This window comes from Giraffa tippelskirchi, chromosome X, assembly GCF_054371585.1.
Source record: "Giraffa tippelskirchi isolate mGirTip1 chromosome X, T2T-mGirTip1v1.2.pri, whole genome shotgun sequence".
Classification (NCBI taxonomy): Eukaryota; Metazoa; Chordata; class Mammalia; order Artiodactyla; family Giraffidae; genus Giraffa; species Giraffa tippelskirchi.
The window spans coordinates 379,266-395,160 of NC_137289.1; the positions used below are offsets into that span (position 1 = coordinate 379,266).

At 41.5% G+C, this 15,895-nt stretch overlaps 1 protein-coding gene across 6 annotated transcripts in view; it reads right to left on the reverse strand.

Annotated features, from left to right (window-relative positions):
• F8 (coagulation factor VIII) overlaps nucleotides 1-15,895 on the reverse strand; it is a 133,379-nt gene that overhangs the window by 48,999 nt on the left and 68,485 nt on the right. For 2 of the 6 annotated variants that reach the window (XM_081563657.1, XM_081563655.1), the window contains exon 14: nucleotides 2,661-5,706. In XM_081563657.1, coding sequence (XP_081419783.1) covers nucleotides 2,661-5,706 — 3,046 coding nt within the window. The remainder of the gene's footprint in view (nucleotides 1-2,660; nucleotides 5,707-15,895) is intronic. The other 4 variants (XM_081563660.1, XM_081563659.1, XM_081563658.1 and 1 more) reach the window with 4 other exon arrangements.

Sequence of the window (15,895 nt, forward strand, 5' to 3'; positions counted from 1 at the left end):
GATCTCTGGTTCCTCTGCCTTTTCTAAACCCAGCTTGAACATCTGGAAGTTCACAGTTCACATATTGCTGAAGCCTGGCTTGGAGAATTTGGGGCATTACTCTACTAGCGTGTGAGATGAGTGCGATTGTGCGGTAGTTTGAGTATTCTTTGGCATTGCCTTTCTTTGGGATTGGAACGAAAACTGACCTTTTCCAGTCCTGTGGCCACTACTGGATGACACAAGTTTGATCCCTGGATCAGGAAGATCTCCTGGAAGAGGGCATGGCAACCCATTCCAGTATTCTTGCCTGGAGAATCCCAAGGACAGAGGAGATTGACCAGCTACAGTCCATGGGGTTGCAAAGAGTCAGACATGACTAAAGTGACTTAGAACACGTAATCTTTATTATCTCTTTTCTATATTACATTTAAAAATCTTTGCATTCTGCATTTCATATTATTTCTTTTTATTTACCTACTACTTCACCAATTCTTTCTACATGATGCATTAGTGTTTTAATTGTATCTGGTGATTCTGAGATCTTCAGTCTGTGAGTTTGTATTTGGCTCTCTATTGTTTCTGTGGCCTCTTGCTTACTTTTCTTGTTTTTTACCCAGCATTTTTGTGTTCTGGAAATTGTATCTCGAATATTTGTGAAAATAACCTGAGGCCTAGAATTTTGATTTCTTCCATGAGAGGTTTTATGTGTTCTACCAGATGTCTGCAGGCACTGCCAATTCAAGATTTGCTGAAATTATGATCAAGGATAGGGATTTCATGGACAATACACATGACCGAAAAATAGGCTATAAGTCAATTAAGTACAAGTTTAACTGGTTTACCATTACTTTGAGGATGTAGCCCTTAAAGTGGGCATGGTTTGCAGCTACTTTTACTCCATTATCATCCCATCAAATCTTATTTGAATGTTAGTAATATGATTATAACTCTCAAATGTATATCTTCTAGCACAAACCACTTCTTTGGTTTCAAGACTCATATATCAAACTGCCTACTCAACATCTGAACTTGGATATCTAGGAGGCATGTCAAATTAAATATGTACAAAACAGACCCTTGAATGTTTCCTCAAATACATCTGTTCTGCTTCAAGCCTTCCACATCTCATTAAATGTCACCATCATCCACCTAGTTACTCAGGACAAAAACGAAACATTTTTAAGTTTTCTCTCACCATTCCTCCCCATGCTCAATCTAACAGCAAGCCTTTTCTGCTTTTCTTTAAATTATACTCAACATCCTTACATTTCTTTTTACTTTCACCCTCACTACCCTGTTCAATAGAATGGGAAAGATTAGAGATCTCATCAAGAAAACTAGAGATACCAAGAGAAAATTTCATGCAAAGATGGGCACAATAAAGGTCAGGGATGGCAAGGACCTAACAGAAGCAGAAGAGATTAAGAAGAGGTGGCAAGAATACACAGAAGAACTGTACAAAAAAGGTAGTAATGTCCTGGATAACCACGATGGTGTGGTCACTCACCTCTGCCCTACCCCTGCACACACTTCTTTATTGTACTCCACTCATGCTGGTCCTTTTTTGTTCCTCAAGCATGCTAAACTTGTTTCATTCACAGGGCCTTTGCATTTCCTGTTCTCTCTGCTGAAAATGTCTTCCCTCAAACTTTGGTTAGCAGACCTCGTTTTTGTTTTTCTGTTTTTTTTTTAATTTATGTGGCTGCACTGGGGCCTAGTTGCAGCATGTGGGATCTTTATTTGTGGCATGTGGGGTCTAGTTCCCTGACCAGGAATTGAACCTCAGCACCCTGCATTGGGAGTGCGGAGTCTTAGTCACTGGACCACCAGGGAAGTCCCTAGCTGACCTCTTATCATCATTTAGGCATCAACTCCACAAAGAGAATGTTTCTGACCACCACAGCGAAAGTAACACTCCCTGTCACTCTCTACCATATTATTCAATTCTACCTTTTGAACAGCACCAAGATTCCCTTATTTAGTTTTCTACTACTTTACTGCCTTTTGCTCTTCCCAGCAGAATATAAACTCCTGCTTTACTATTCTCCAGTGTCTACGCAAATGCCTGGCATATAGAAGGTGCTCAGTAAATATTTGTTGGCTGATTCACTCTCCTTATGTTTATCTTCCAAATTTCTCTGTGTGTTCCCTCCCCTGCCTAATCTCCTTCTGCTCCCTTAACATAGAAATTCTCCCATTTTGCCCTCTGGATCCCCAGTACTTTGGAAAACGACCTCCCCTGCCACCTCAGTCTCATTACCACACGCTTCACTGCTTCCTGCTGTGTCTATCAGGGCACACTCAGAAGACTAAGCCTTACCCGGCAGCTCAGAAGATGTTAGGTGAGGCTGACTTCCTTCCTGCTCCACGTGGCTGCTTCTTAACTCTGACCACTCTACCCTTTTATAGACCCCTCTTCTTCTCCATCCCACCAGAGTTAAGAGTTTCATGCTACCTGGATTTACCATCCTGTAACCTTCATTGTTAGTGTCACCATCTAACCTCCCATTTGCTCCTCAGCTTCATCTATGCTTTGCCATTTGCTTCTCAGCTTCCTCTATAAAACAGTCTTTGGAGTCTTGTTGCTGCAGGTTGATTGTGCCTTCCCTATTGTTTCAGCACCTGGTCAAGTCAAAGGTCACAACAGTAGCACAAAGGAATTATCAATGGACCCATACCTGTTTCTTAGTGCGTGGGGGGATCTACTCATCCCATAATCCCAGAGCCGCTCCACTGCAGCAATAAAATGGTGGCGTGTTCTCTTTTGAAAGCTGCGGGGGTACTGATTTTCATCTTCACCATAAATGTCAAAATCTTCTCTCTTTGTTTCAGTTGACAAAGTATCATCATAATCAGTTTCATCTAGCTCTGGCTGAAAAGTAGTAAGGGTTATCTCCCTTTGATGGCGTTTCAAGATGAGTGGATTTTGAGAGCACACCCTTCCAGTCCCTCCTTGCTTTGGCCAGGGAGCTTCTCTTTGGGCCTTATCTTCTCCTTCATTTGTTACTGCTATTGGATGATAATTTTCACTAGGGTCCAGGGGCAAAGTGATATCTTTTGTCCTCAAAGATGTGAGTTTGTGTGACCTCTCTAGGGATTTCCACTCTTCTCTTGGTATCAGGGTAGCTGATTGGTTATCCCAAGCGAAGGAACCCAGCAGCTCGGAGGGAATCTTTTCAGAGCTTTCTGTTGTCCATTTCAGAGATGGTACTTTTCCAGGCCTGTAGACTTTATTCAATTTAACAAGTCCCTGTATTTTCTGAAGGAAGATCTCTTCCCTGAGATCCAGGCGGGCAGGAGAAACCTTGCTAGTTTTTGTAGGCAAATCTTCCTGATGAACAGGTTTCCCAGATGCTTCAGACAAGCTTGATTTCAAGAGAACAGTGTTCTCAAGTTTCTTGTACATGAGTGGATTTGCGACCTGTTTCCCCAGGGCATTGCTCTTTCTTTGACTTCCGATCACTTCCAATGTTAGGAAGGCTAAAGAAAGGTTATTTTTCTTGGCTCCTTGTAAGAAATGGCTGGTTTCTTGGACCCCAGAATGGCTTGACCCCAAGTTATAACCATAGGCTGATGCTGGAGGATGAGAAGAGTTATCTTGGGGTGGGATCTTGGTCACATCTGTAGGTCTAATTGACCTATTACTCCTCAGAGAACAATCTGGTAAGAAGGACTGAGTAATGGTCCTTTTCTCCATCTTGTTGTGTTCTATCTGTGTGAAGGTACCCTGGGTCAAATGTTTCATGCTTTTGGGCCACTGAGTTGAGATGTCATTCAGAGTTACCCCCCTTTCAAGCTTTACTTCTTCTTGTGGGAGTCTGGATTGTTTCAAATCCCGCTTATCACGGTGAGGAACTGCATCCTGCTGACTTGGGATAGGAGACAACCTTGTAGTGCTTGGAGATTTCTCTACCATTTGCTTTGTTTGATTCCCTAAGCCTTCCACGTTTGCTTCCACCCTTCCTTTTGAGAAATCGGCCGCATGAATCCCGGCTCTCTTTGCTGAATCACTTAATGACCTGTTGTCTTGAAGTACTGGAGTATATGTCTCTTCATCTAAACCTCGGACATTTTGTTTAGTGCTTAGTGAAAAGAGGTTCTTCAGGAAATTGTTAGTTCCAATCACTGTATACACCTGAGGCAAAACTGCATTCTCGGGGATTAATGTTTCTTTCCTTTCTGTCTCTTCCTGGGATTTTTTTTCTTGATTGTCTGTATCATTTTCTTGGACATTAGCCAAGTTAGTAAGAACTATGCTCTTGCTATTTGGAAAAATCATATCTTCGAGGCCAGTGTCCTTGCTAAATTCATCCTCTCCTGCTACTACCTTATTCTTTTCTGATAAGACATTTTGATCTTGCACAGAGTTTTCTGATACTGATGATGTTAATTGCTTTGGACTGGGCCTTTGCCCAGAGCTTAGGGAGTTCTTGCCATGGGTCCTTTTGATCACATTTGTTGAATCTGGCAAAAACAGAGTCTTGAAGAATGATGTATCTGGATATTCTGTATCTAGTGGCTCAGGGCCTTCTTTTTCTAGGCGGATCATTTCCCTTTTTTTGGATAAAGTAGTTTTATTTGACATATGGCTTAGTCCAAAAGCTGTAGTATTTTTGTGCATAAACAATTCATCATGAATCAAAGAAGTCACTTCTTGAAAGTTGGTATTACTGTCTATTATAATATCTTGCCAGACTGATGTACTGTTCTCAATTAATACTGTTGGGTCATCAATGTGAGTCTTTCTATTAGTTGTTGAGTTAGCTGGTGCCTTGTCTGTCTTTACCAAAGAGATATTAACTTTAGATAAAGCATCATCTTTGGTCAATGATGCAGTTCCATGAACTCTTTCCTCTTTAAATAACCTATCACTCTCCATTGATAATACATTTTCTCCCAGTGAAATTTCTTGACTATTCATTAAAGCTGCTTCTAACAACTTGGAATCATTATCTTCTTTACTCAAGCCCAAAGGTACATGTGACCCAATAACATGAGATAAATTGTTGCCAAATACAATGACACCTAATTGACTATTAAAATTAACTGGCATATTTGGGGGTCCGAAGGAACCTGTCTTTTCAGTACCTGCTGACAACTTGTCTGATGGAATTGTTGGTGAAGTCATTAGATTGTTCGATGAACTTGAAATTTTTAAATTAAGTTTGTTCAACTCCGCCATTATAGTTGTCCCCAAATTCTCATTTAATCTTAGTGGTGGTTCTGGCTCTTGAGTAAATACTCTTTCCTCACTGCGATGGAGCTCTGGTCTGAGATGTGCCACTTCAGATGGGGATGGGCCCTTGTTTCTTTCTGTTGGTCCAGGTAAATGATTGGTAGCCTCATTTCTGGCTTCTTGGAGATCAGATAAGGACAATTTGTGTGGAGTAGGATTCTGTCCCAAGGGCATCAACAAATCACTAGAGGAGACACTTTGTTCTTTAAGCAGCTGCATTTTCTCTCCAGACTGAGGGTCAATCTTCTCTACGTCATTTTCTGGAGTCATGGTGGGTTTGAATTGCTTTTGCCTAGTGCTAGGGTACCTTGACTTCTGGGAGAAGCTTCTGGGTTGAATGACGTTGTTTTCATTCAGCAAGAAGTTTGGGATATCTCCATATGTGTCATCATAATCGCCAACGTTCTTGGCACAACTATCAACCTTCAGTAAGGCTGTCATGCCTCTGTTCCGAAAGTCTGAGTTGTGGCACCCCAGAACCCACAGACCTGGAGATGAGGAAGAATAAGACTCTGATTACTCATAACTCAAGTCACAAGCAAGATCTGTGCTAGAGGTTCTCTTCCATTCCCAGACAAATGAAAAAAAAATACTACTTAGTACCATTATATTGCCAGTTGTTATGTAAAATGCCAGATACACATAACAGTAGTCCAACAATGATAGTAAAAGTGGTTTTTGCATTGCTGCTGTTGTGGTATATCTCTTTGTGACCACAAGAAAGGGCTGTGATTTTAAATGAATATATATTGGCATAAAAATGGAGAAATAGAATTAACATACACAAGAGTGGAGAGCCTTACTTACTTACTAGAACTCTGGTGATGACAGTGACTTAATTCTGGGAAGTTTATATAGGCCAGCTGTTATTGCTATACAGCACAGTGCTGTGGGCTCTACAGTAACAGTGTGTGCTCAGCGCTCAGTTGCTCAGTCGTGTCCAACTCTGTGCGACCCCATGGACTGCAGCCTACCAGGCTCCTCTGTCCATGAGATTTTCCCAGCAAGATTACTGGAGTAGGTTGCCATTTCCTCCTCACTGCCTGGAGTCCCAGCGCTACAATTTACCAGTTGTGTGACTTTAAGCAAGTCAATTGAGGTCTCTGGGTTCCAGTTTTCAAATTTATAAATGACTGATAGTATCTCATAATGCACTCAAATCACACAACACAATGCCAAGCATCCACTATGACCAATGTGTAGGATAAGTAACCATAAGGGAGTAGGACGTAGGTTTAGGCTACAAATAACATAATAACTCACCACAGTGCCAACAATATTAATTTCTACTATGAACAGTATTATCTGAGTGAAAGAATTTTATGGTGGTGAAGTATATGCATAAGCATAAATGAAAACAAATACACCTTTACTAAGCTACCCATCAGGTACATGAATGGTCTCATCAAGTTACAGAAGCAAAATCTTAACCAAAAAATTTTCTCAAAGTATATTTCACAGAGCCCTATAAGACAATAGGATGCCCATGAAAAATGTTCCTGTGTTCAGACATTTTCCAATTAATGCACATTGCATTCTATGTGCAGCCTAATAATCACTCAAACAGGAAATGAGAATAAAGAGATTTTCTAGTATACAAAGATTCAAACAATCTACCTCTAATTCAGCCATAAACAAGAAGTGGTTAGAGGATGTCTTCTACTGAAGTAAAGGAATATATTAAAAAATATGAAAACATGGGATACAAGAACCCAATTTCATGATATAAAAAGCATATTTTTGATTGTATAAAATCATGTTGGGCCAGAGTAGACTGGAGCTGAAATGAATAATTTAAATCAGGTTACTGACTAAAAATTCCACTGTCATAACTTCAGTCAGTTTAGTCACTCAGTTGTGTTTGACTCTTTGCGACCCCATGAACCGCAGCATGCCAGGCCTCCCTGTCCATCACCAACTCCCGGAGTTTACTCAAACTCATGTCCATTGAGTCCATGATGCCTTTCAACCATCTCATCCTCTGTCATCCCATTCTCCTCCCGCCTTCAATCTTTCCCAGCATCAGGGTTTTTTCCCAGTGAGTCAGTTCTTCACATCAGGTGGCCAAAGGATTGGAGTTTCAGCTTCAGCATCAGTCCTTTCAATGAATATTCATGACTGATTTCCTTAGGGATTGACTGGTTTGATCTCCTTGCAGTCCAAGGGACTCTCAAGAGTTTTCTCCAACACCACAGTTCAAAAGCATCAATTCTAAAGCACTCAGCTTTCTTTATGGTTCAACTCTCATACCCATACATGACTACTGGAAAAACCATAGCTTTCTTTGATTATATGGACCTTTATCGGTAAAGTACTATCTCTGCTTTTTAATATGCTGTCAAGGTTTGTCATAGCTTTTCTTCCAAGGAGCAAGTATCTTCTAATTCCATGGCTGCAGTCACCACCTGCGGTGATCTTTGAGCTCAAGAAAATAAACTCTGTCACTATTGCCATTGTTTCCCCATCTATTTGCAATGAAGTGATGGGACCACATGCCATGATCTTAGTTTTTTGAATGCTGAGTTTTAAGCCAGCTTTTTCACTCTCCTCTTTCATTTTCATCAAGAGGCTCTTTAGTTCCTTTCTGTTTTCTGCCATTAGGGTGGTGTCATCTGCATATCTGAGGTTATTGATATTTCTCCCGGCAATCTTGATTCCAGCTTGTGCTTCATCCAGCCCAGCATTTCACATGATGTACTTTATATATAAGTTAAATAAGCAGGGTGACAATATACAATCTTGATGTACTCCTTCCCCAATTTGGAATCAGTTCATTGTTCCATGTCCAGTTTTAACTGTCGCTCCTTGACTGGCATACAGATTTCTCAAGAGGCAGGTAAGATGGTCTAGTTTTCCTATCTCTTGAAGAATTTTCCAGTTTGTTGTGATCTACACAGTTAAAAGGCTTTAGCATAGTTGATGAAGCAGAAGTAGATGTTTTCCTGGAACTGTCTTGCTTTTTCTATGATCCAGCAGCTGTTGGCAATTTGATCTCAGGTTCCTCTGCCTTTTCTAAATCCAGCTTGAACATCTGGAAGTTCTCAGGTTCTCGGTTCACGTACTGTTGAAGCCTAGCTTGGAGAATTTTGAGCATTACTTTGCTATCGTGTGAGATAAGTACAATAGTGAGGTAGTCTGAGCATTCTTTGGCATTGCTTTTCTTTGGGATTGGAATGAAAACTGACCTTTCCCAGCCCTGAAGCCAGTGCTGAGTGTTCCAAATTGCTGGCATATTGAGTGCAGCACTTTCACACCATCATCTTTTAGGATTTGAAATAGCTCAGCTGGAATTCCATCACCTCCACTAGCTTTGTTCATAGTGATGTTTCCTAAGTCCCACTTGACTTCGCTCTCCAGGATGTCTGGCTCTAGGTGAGTGATCACACCATCGTGGTTATCTGGGTCATTAAGATTTTTTTTGTGCAGTTCTTCTGTGTATTCTTGCCACCTCTTCTTAATATCTTCTGCTTCTGTTAGGTCCATACCATTTCTGTCCTTTACTGAGCCCATCTTTGCATGAAATGTTCCCTTGGTATCTCTAATTTTCTTGAAGAGATCTCTAGTCTTTCCCATTTTATTGTTTATTGTTTTCCTCTATTTCTTTGCACTGATAACTGAGGAAGGCTTTCTCATCTCTCCTTGCTATTCTTTGGCACTCTGTATTCAGATGGATATATCTTTTAAATAACCAAATAAAAATAAATTCTATCTAATATATATATATATATATATAATTTGAAATAAGAAAGGAGATATAACCAGAGATGCAAAGAAAATTAAATTATAATTCCCTTGGAGACACCTCAGCTGCCAATCTCCTACTCTAGCTTCTGACATAAGCATAACATGCCTGGTCAAGTTTGAGAATGGTCAGCACACAAATATACGGACCTGTCTATAACCCCAGTGATATAACCAGGGATTTCAGAGAATGAATTAAATTTTTAGGCTGATCTTCAATCCTGGAGGTAGTTCCCATCAGAGTAACCCAGAGAGACAGAGCCCAGCTGTGAGGAGCACACCTCAGGCTTCAGTGGACAAGAGGTCTTTAACAATGCAAGGGTACTGCAGTATCCCTAGCATGGAATACTAACCAATCTTTTAAAATGATGATGTTCATCTATGTTTATTGACATAGAAAAATATCAAATACGTCATTAAGTGAGCAAAAGTGAAGTGAAAGTTGCTCAGTCGTGTCTGACTCTTTCTGACCCCATGGACTGTACAGTCCATGGAATTCTCCAGGCCAGAATACTGGAGTGTGGAGCCTTTCCCTTCTCCAGGGGATCTTCCCAACCCAGGAATTGAACCGGGGTCTCCTGCATTGCAGGTGGATTCTTTACCACCTGAGCTATGTTGCTGCTGCTGCTGCTGCTGCTGCTAAGTCGCTTCAGTCATGTCCGACTCTGTGCGACCCCATAGACGGCAGCCCACCAGGCTCCCCTGTCTCTGGGATTCTCCAGGCAAGAACACTGGAGTGGGTTGCCATTTCCTTCTCCAATGCATGAAAGTAACAAGTGAAAGTAAAGTCGTTCAGTCGTGTCCGATTCTTTGTGACCCCATGGACTGCAGCCTACCAGGCTCCTCTGTCCATGGGATTTTCCAGGCAAGAGTACTGGAGTGGGGTGCCATTGCCTTCTCCCCTGAGCTATGAGGGAAGCCCAAAGCAGATTACAAAACATGATATAACCGTCATTCTGCTATGTGTTTCAGAGTTCAACTTTTTCTTTTCTTTAAAAAAAAAGATGTGCATATTAGTGATTCCACATAACATTTGTCTTCATCTGGATTATTTCGCTTAGCATAATGCCCTCAGGTTCATTCATATTGTCACAAATGTTAGTTTTTCCTTCTTTTTTAATGGATGAATAGTAGTTCATCATATATACATATATCACTTTTTTGGTTTTCAGTTTGTTTAATTAAAATTTTTGTATTAAAATTTTTTCTTCTTTTTTATTGAGTTATGGTTTATGTGCCATACAAGTTTCAGGTGTACAACATAGCAACTCACAAATTTTAACGATTATGCTCCACTTATTGTTATTACCAAATATTGGCTATATTCCCTGTGTGATTCTATATATCCTTGTAGCTTATTTATTTTAGTTGTTTGTATTTCTTAATCTTCTGCCTCTCAATTGCCCCTCCCCACTTCTCTCCACTGGTAACCACTAGTTTCTTCCTTACATCTGGGAGTCTATTTCTTTTTTGTTATATTCACTAGTTTGTTGTATTTTTTAGATTCCACCTTTAAGTGATATCATACAGTATTTGTCTTTCTCTAACTTATTTCACTCAGCCTAATGTCTTCAAAGCCCATCCGTGTTGCTGCAAATGGCAGTATTTCATTCTTTTTTATGGCTGAGTAGTAGTCCACTGTGTGTGTGTCTGCTGTGCTGTGCTGTGCTTAGTTGCTCAGTCATGCCCAACTCTTTGCAACAGCCTGGACTGTAGCCCGCCAGGCTCCTGTGTCCATGAGGATTCTCCAGGCAAGAATACTAGAGTGGGTTGCCATCACCTCCTCCAGGGGATCTTCCCAACCCAGGCATTGAATCCAGGTCTCCGATATTGCAGGCAGATTTTTTACCGTCTGAGCCACCAGGGAAGCCCAAGAATATTGGAGTGAGTAGCCTATCCCTTCTCCAGGGGATCTTCCTGACCCAGGAATCGAACTAGGGTCTTCTGCATTGCAGGCAGATTCTTTACCAGGTGAGCGGTATACCAGGGAAGCCTGTGTCTGTGTATACCACATCTTTATTCATTCACCTATTGATGGACACCTAGATTGGCAATTGTAAACAGTGCTGCTATGAACTTTGGTATGCACAGCTTAGAATTTTCATTTTTTTGGATAAATACCTAGGAGTGAAATTTTGGGGTCATACAGTAGTTCTATTTGTATGTTTTTGAGAAACTTCCATCCTGTTTTTCATAGTGGCTGCACCAATTTACATTCCCACCAACAGTGTAGGAGGGTGTCCTTCTCTCCACACCCTCGCCAGCATTTATTGTTTGCGGATTTTTTTAAAAAAAGGTTTACTTATTTATAGCTGTGCTGGATCTTCATTGCCGTGTGGGCTTTCTCTAGTTGTGCTGTGCGGGCTTCTTATTGTGGTGGTTTCTCTTGTTGGGGAGCACAGGCTTTAGAGCAGGAGCTCAGTCGTTCTGGTACATGGGCTTAGCTGTCCTGCAGCACGTGTGATCTTCCTGGAACAGAGATCAAACCCGTGTCCCCTGCATTGGTAGGCAGATTCTTAATCACTGGACCACCAGGGTAGCCCTGTTAGTGGATTTTTTGATGATACCTTCTGAGTGCTGTGAGGTCATACCTCATTGTAGTTTTGATTTGCATTTCTCTAATAATTAACGATGTTGAACATCTTTTCATGTGCTTGTTGGCCATTACTATGTCTTTTCTGTAAAAACATCTATTTGGGCCTTCTGCCTATTTTCAATTGACTTTTTTTTTTTGACGTTGAGCTGTGTGAGCTGTTTATATAGTTTGGATATTAACCTCCCTGTTGGTCATTTGCAAAATATATTCTCCCATTCAATAGGTTGTCTTTCTGTTTTTGTTTGTCCAATGGTTTCTTTTGTGGTGCAAAAGCTTTAAGTTTAACGAGGTCCCTTTTATTTATTTTTGTTTTGATCTCCTTTGCTTTAAGAAATAGATCCAAAAAATATTGCTGCAGTTTATGTCAAAGAGTGTTTCACCTATGTCTTTTTCTAGGAGTTTTATAGTATGCACTTTAGGTCTTTATTTTGAGTTTATTTTTGTATATTATGTTAGAGAATTTCTAATATCATTCTCTTACATGTATCTGTCCAGTTTTTCTTCATTATCTGGAGACTCTCTTTTCTCCGTTGTATATTCTTGCTTCCTTTGTCATAGATTGACCATAGTATGTGAGTTTATTTCTGGGCTGTCTATCCTGTTCCACTGATCTATGTCTCTGTTTTTTGTACTAGTACCATACTGTTTTGATTAATGTTGCTTTGTAGTCTGAAGTCAGGGAGGATGATTCATCTAGTTCTGTTTTTCTTTCTCAAGATTATTTTAGCTAATCAGTGTCATTTGTTCTGTGAAAAATGGATTGGTAATATGATAGAGATTGCATTGAATCTGTAGATTTCCTTGGGTAGCATAGTAATTTTTACAGTATTGATTCTTCCCATCCAAGTACATGGTCTATCTTCCCATATGTTTGTGTCATCTTTGATTTCTTTCATCCGTGTCTTACAGTTTTATGAATACAGGTCTTCTAACGCTTTGTGACCCCATGACTGTAGCCTGCAAGCCTCCTTTGTCCATGGGATTTTCCAGGCAAGAATACTGGGGTGGGTTGCCATTCCCTTCTCTAGGGGATCTTCCCATCCCAGGGATCAAACCTGTGTCTCTGTATCTCCTGTATTGGCAGGGGGGTTCTTTTATCACTGAGCCACCTGGGAATCCCTTTGTTTCCTTAGGTAGGTTTATTCTTAGATATTTTATTTTTTATGATGCAATTGTAAATGGGATTGTTTCATTAATTTCTTTCTCTGATAGTTCATTGTTAGTGTATAGAAATGCAACAGATTTTCTGTATATTAATTTTATATCCTGTGAAAAGTGAAAGTGAAGTCGCTCAGTTGTGTCTGACTCTTTGCGACCCCATGGACTGTAGCTTACCAGGATCCTCTGTCCATGGGATTTTCCAAGCAAGAGTACTGGAGTGGGTTGCCATTTCCTTCTCCAAAAGTGAAAGTGACAGTCACTCAGTCATGTCATACTCTTTGTGACCCCATGGACTATACAGCCCATGGAATTCTTCAGGCCAGAATACTGGAGTGGTTAGCCTTTCCCTTCTCCAGGGGATCTTCACAACCTAGGGATCGAACCCAGGTCTCCCACATTGCAGGTGGATTCTTTACCAGGTGAGCCACAAGGGAAGCCCTAGTGGGGTTATATCCTGTAACCATACCAAATTCCCTGATGAGCTCTAGTAGTTTTTTTGTGCTGTCTTTAGGATTTTCTATGTACAGCATCCGGAGAAGGCAATGGCACCCCACTCCAGTACTCTTGCCTGGAAAATCCCATGGACGGAGGAGCCTGGTAGGCTACAGTCCACGGGGTCGCTAAGAGTCGGACACGACTGAGTGACTTCACTTTCACTTTTCCCTTTCATGCACTGGAGAAGGAAATGGCAACCCACTCCAGTATTCTTGCCTGGAGAATCCTAGGGATGGCAGAGCCTGGTGAGCTGCCATCTATGGGGTCGCACAGAGTCAGACACCACTGAAGCGACTCAGCATAGCATAGCATAGCATGTACAGCATCATGTCATATGCAGAAAATGATGGCGAATAGTGACAAAGAGTGACCTCCATTGGTGGGTGAAGCTGGTTCTGAGACTAGAGCACGCTCACTGAAGGGCAGGACCAGAGTCCGGGGGATTCTAGGGCTGGGGCCTGCCCACTGGTGGGTAGAGCTTGGTCCCCACGGTCTCTGGCCAGAGGTCCTGGATCTGGTGCCTGCACACTGGTGTGCAGGGACAGACCCTGTGCCCTCTGGTGGATAGGGCCATGTCCAGGGGCTGCTGCAGTCTCAGGGGGTTCTTAAGGCAACCTGTCTGTTGGTGGGTGGGCTGTGTTCATGCCCAGTTATTTGCTTGCCATGATGTGTCCCAGAACTGGCACCTATAGATGTTGAGTCAGGGTGGGACTGCATTTTCTTGCTAATAGGCCAGACAGAGGATTCCAAAGTGGCATTTGCAAGCACTAGTGTCCATGTGGTAGAAAGAGCTCCCCAGAATGGCTGCCACCAGTTTCTATGTCCCCAGGAGGAGCTGAAGTTGCCCCTGCTTCTCCAGGGGACTCTCCAAGATCAGCGGGAGGGTCTGACCCAGCCTCCTATTCCTGCTTTTGCCCTGGACCGTGTGAGAGTGAAATCTCTATTTTCCCCAGCTCTATGGGACTCTCATTTGTATGCATTACTGGCCTTCAAAGCCAAATGCTCTAGGGGCTTGTCTTTCTGGTCCAAGATCCCTGGACTGGGGAGTCTGATGTGGGGCTAGACATCTTACTTCTTTTGAGAGAGCCTCTGCATCTGTAATTCTTCTCCTGTTTGTGAAATGCCCACCCAGGGATATGAGATTGGACAATATCATGATGTCTCTCCTATTGTCTTACTGTGGTTACTTCTTTATAGCTTTAGTTGTAGGAGATCTGTGAGAGGAGATGAGCTCAGGGTCTTTCTACTCTGTCATCTATTCATGAATGGACACTTAGGTTCTTTCCATGTCTTGGTTATTATGAAGAGTGCAGTGAGAAACCTGGGAGTACAGGTATCTCTTCAAGATCCTGATTTCATGTCCTTTGTACATATACCCAGAAGTGGGATCGCTGGATCAGATGGTAGTTCTATTTTTAGCTTTTTGAGGAATCTCCACATAGCTTCAAAATGACTACACCACTTTACATTCCCACCAACAGTGCACAAGCATGCTTTCTCTACATCCTTGCCAACATCCTTGTCATCCTCTGACTTTCTGATAATAGTCATTTTGACAGGGATGAACTGATATCTTACTGTGGTTTTGATTTGCATCGCCTGATGATTAGTGATGTTGACAACATTTTCATATACATGTTGGTCACTTCTTTGTCTCTTTTGGAAAAATGTAATGGCATTCCATAAGTCCTGCAGCCTTTCTTCATGCTTTTCTTTTTCTCCTCTTGACTCAATAATGTCCAAAGATTTATCTTGGAGTTTGCAGATTCTTTCTTCAGCTTAATCAAGTATGTTTTTAAAGCTCTCTATTGTATTTTTTCATTTCATTCACTGTATTCATTAGCTCCAGGATTTCTGGGTTCTTTCTTTTTCAGTGTCTGATTCAGCAGCATAGACCACATGCAGCTCAGTCAGCTGAGATCAGTGTCAACAAAGATTATGGGGGGGCGTCCTTGGTTGTCAAAGCTGTGAGGGTTGTTGACCTCCTAGGTGGTGAAGGCTGCTGGGGTTCTTTTTTTCTTTTCACCCACAGACTGAGGTCCTAGCTGAGGGGATTCTTGGTGCTGGGTCTGGCATGTGAGCACACAGGCCTTGGTACTAGTGTTGGTTTCTGGGGCAGAGATGTGCATAGATTTGTGATGATTCCACTGTTTGGAGTATGGATGCTCAGAGTGACAATGGAATTCACCATGCCTGTGTTTGGAGCGTGAGCACACCTGCTGTGGTGGTGCCAGTGTCAAAGGCGCAAATGGGCCATTAGCCAAAAGTAAACCATATGCTGGGCACATGGCAAGTCTCACCACATTTAAAAGAACTGCAATCATACAGAGTCTGTTACATGACCATAGTGAAGTTAAAATAAGAAATCAGCAACACAGAACAGGGGCTTTATTTAGCTTGAGCTTTATAATCAAGATAGAAAATTTCCCCTCAAGATACATAAAGCAGAGTTTTAATTTGTCTTTAGAATTTAACTGATCACCAAAGTAGTTTAAAAGCTTCTGAAAATAATGCTATTTTAAATAGCATTCTCTGCCCACACACACACACACACACACACACACACACACACACACTTTCTTTGGTTTAGACAATCACAACCATATTATACATACTGTTTTATAATATTTTTGCACATATTTAATTTATTCAGTCATTGAAAACATGTTTATTATGCATCTATT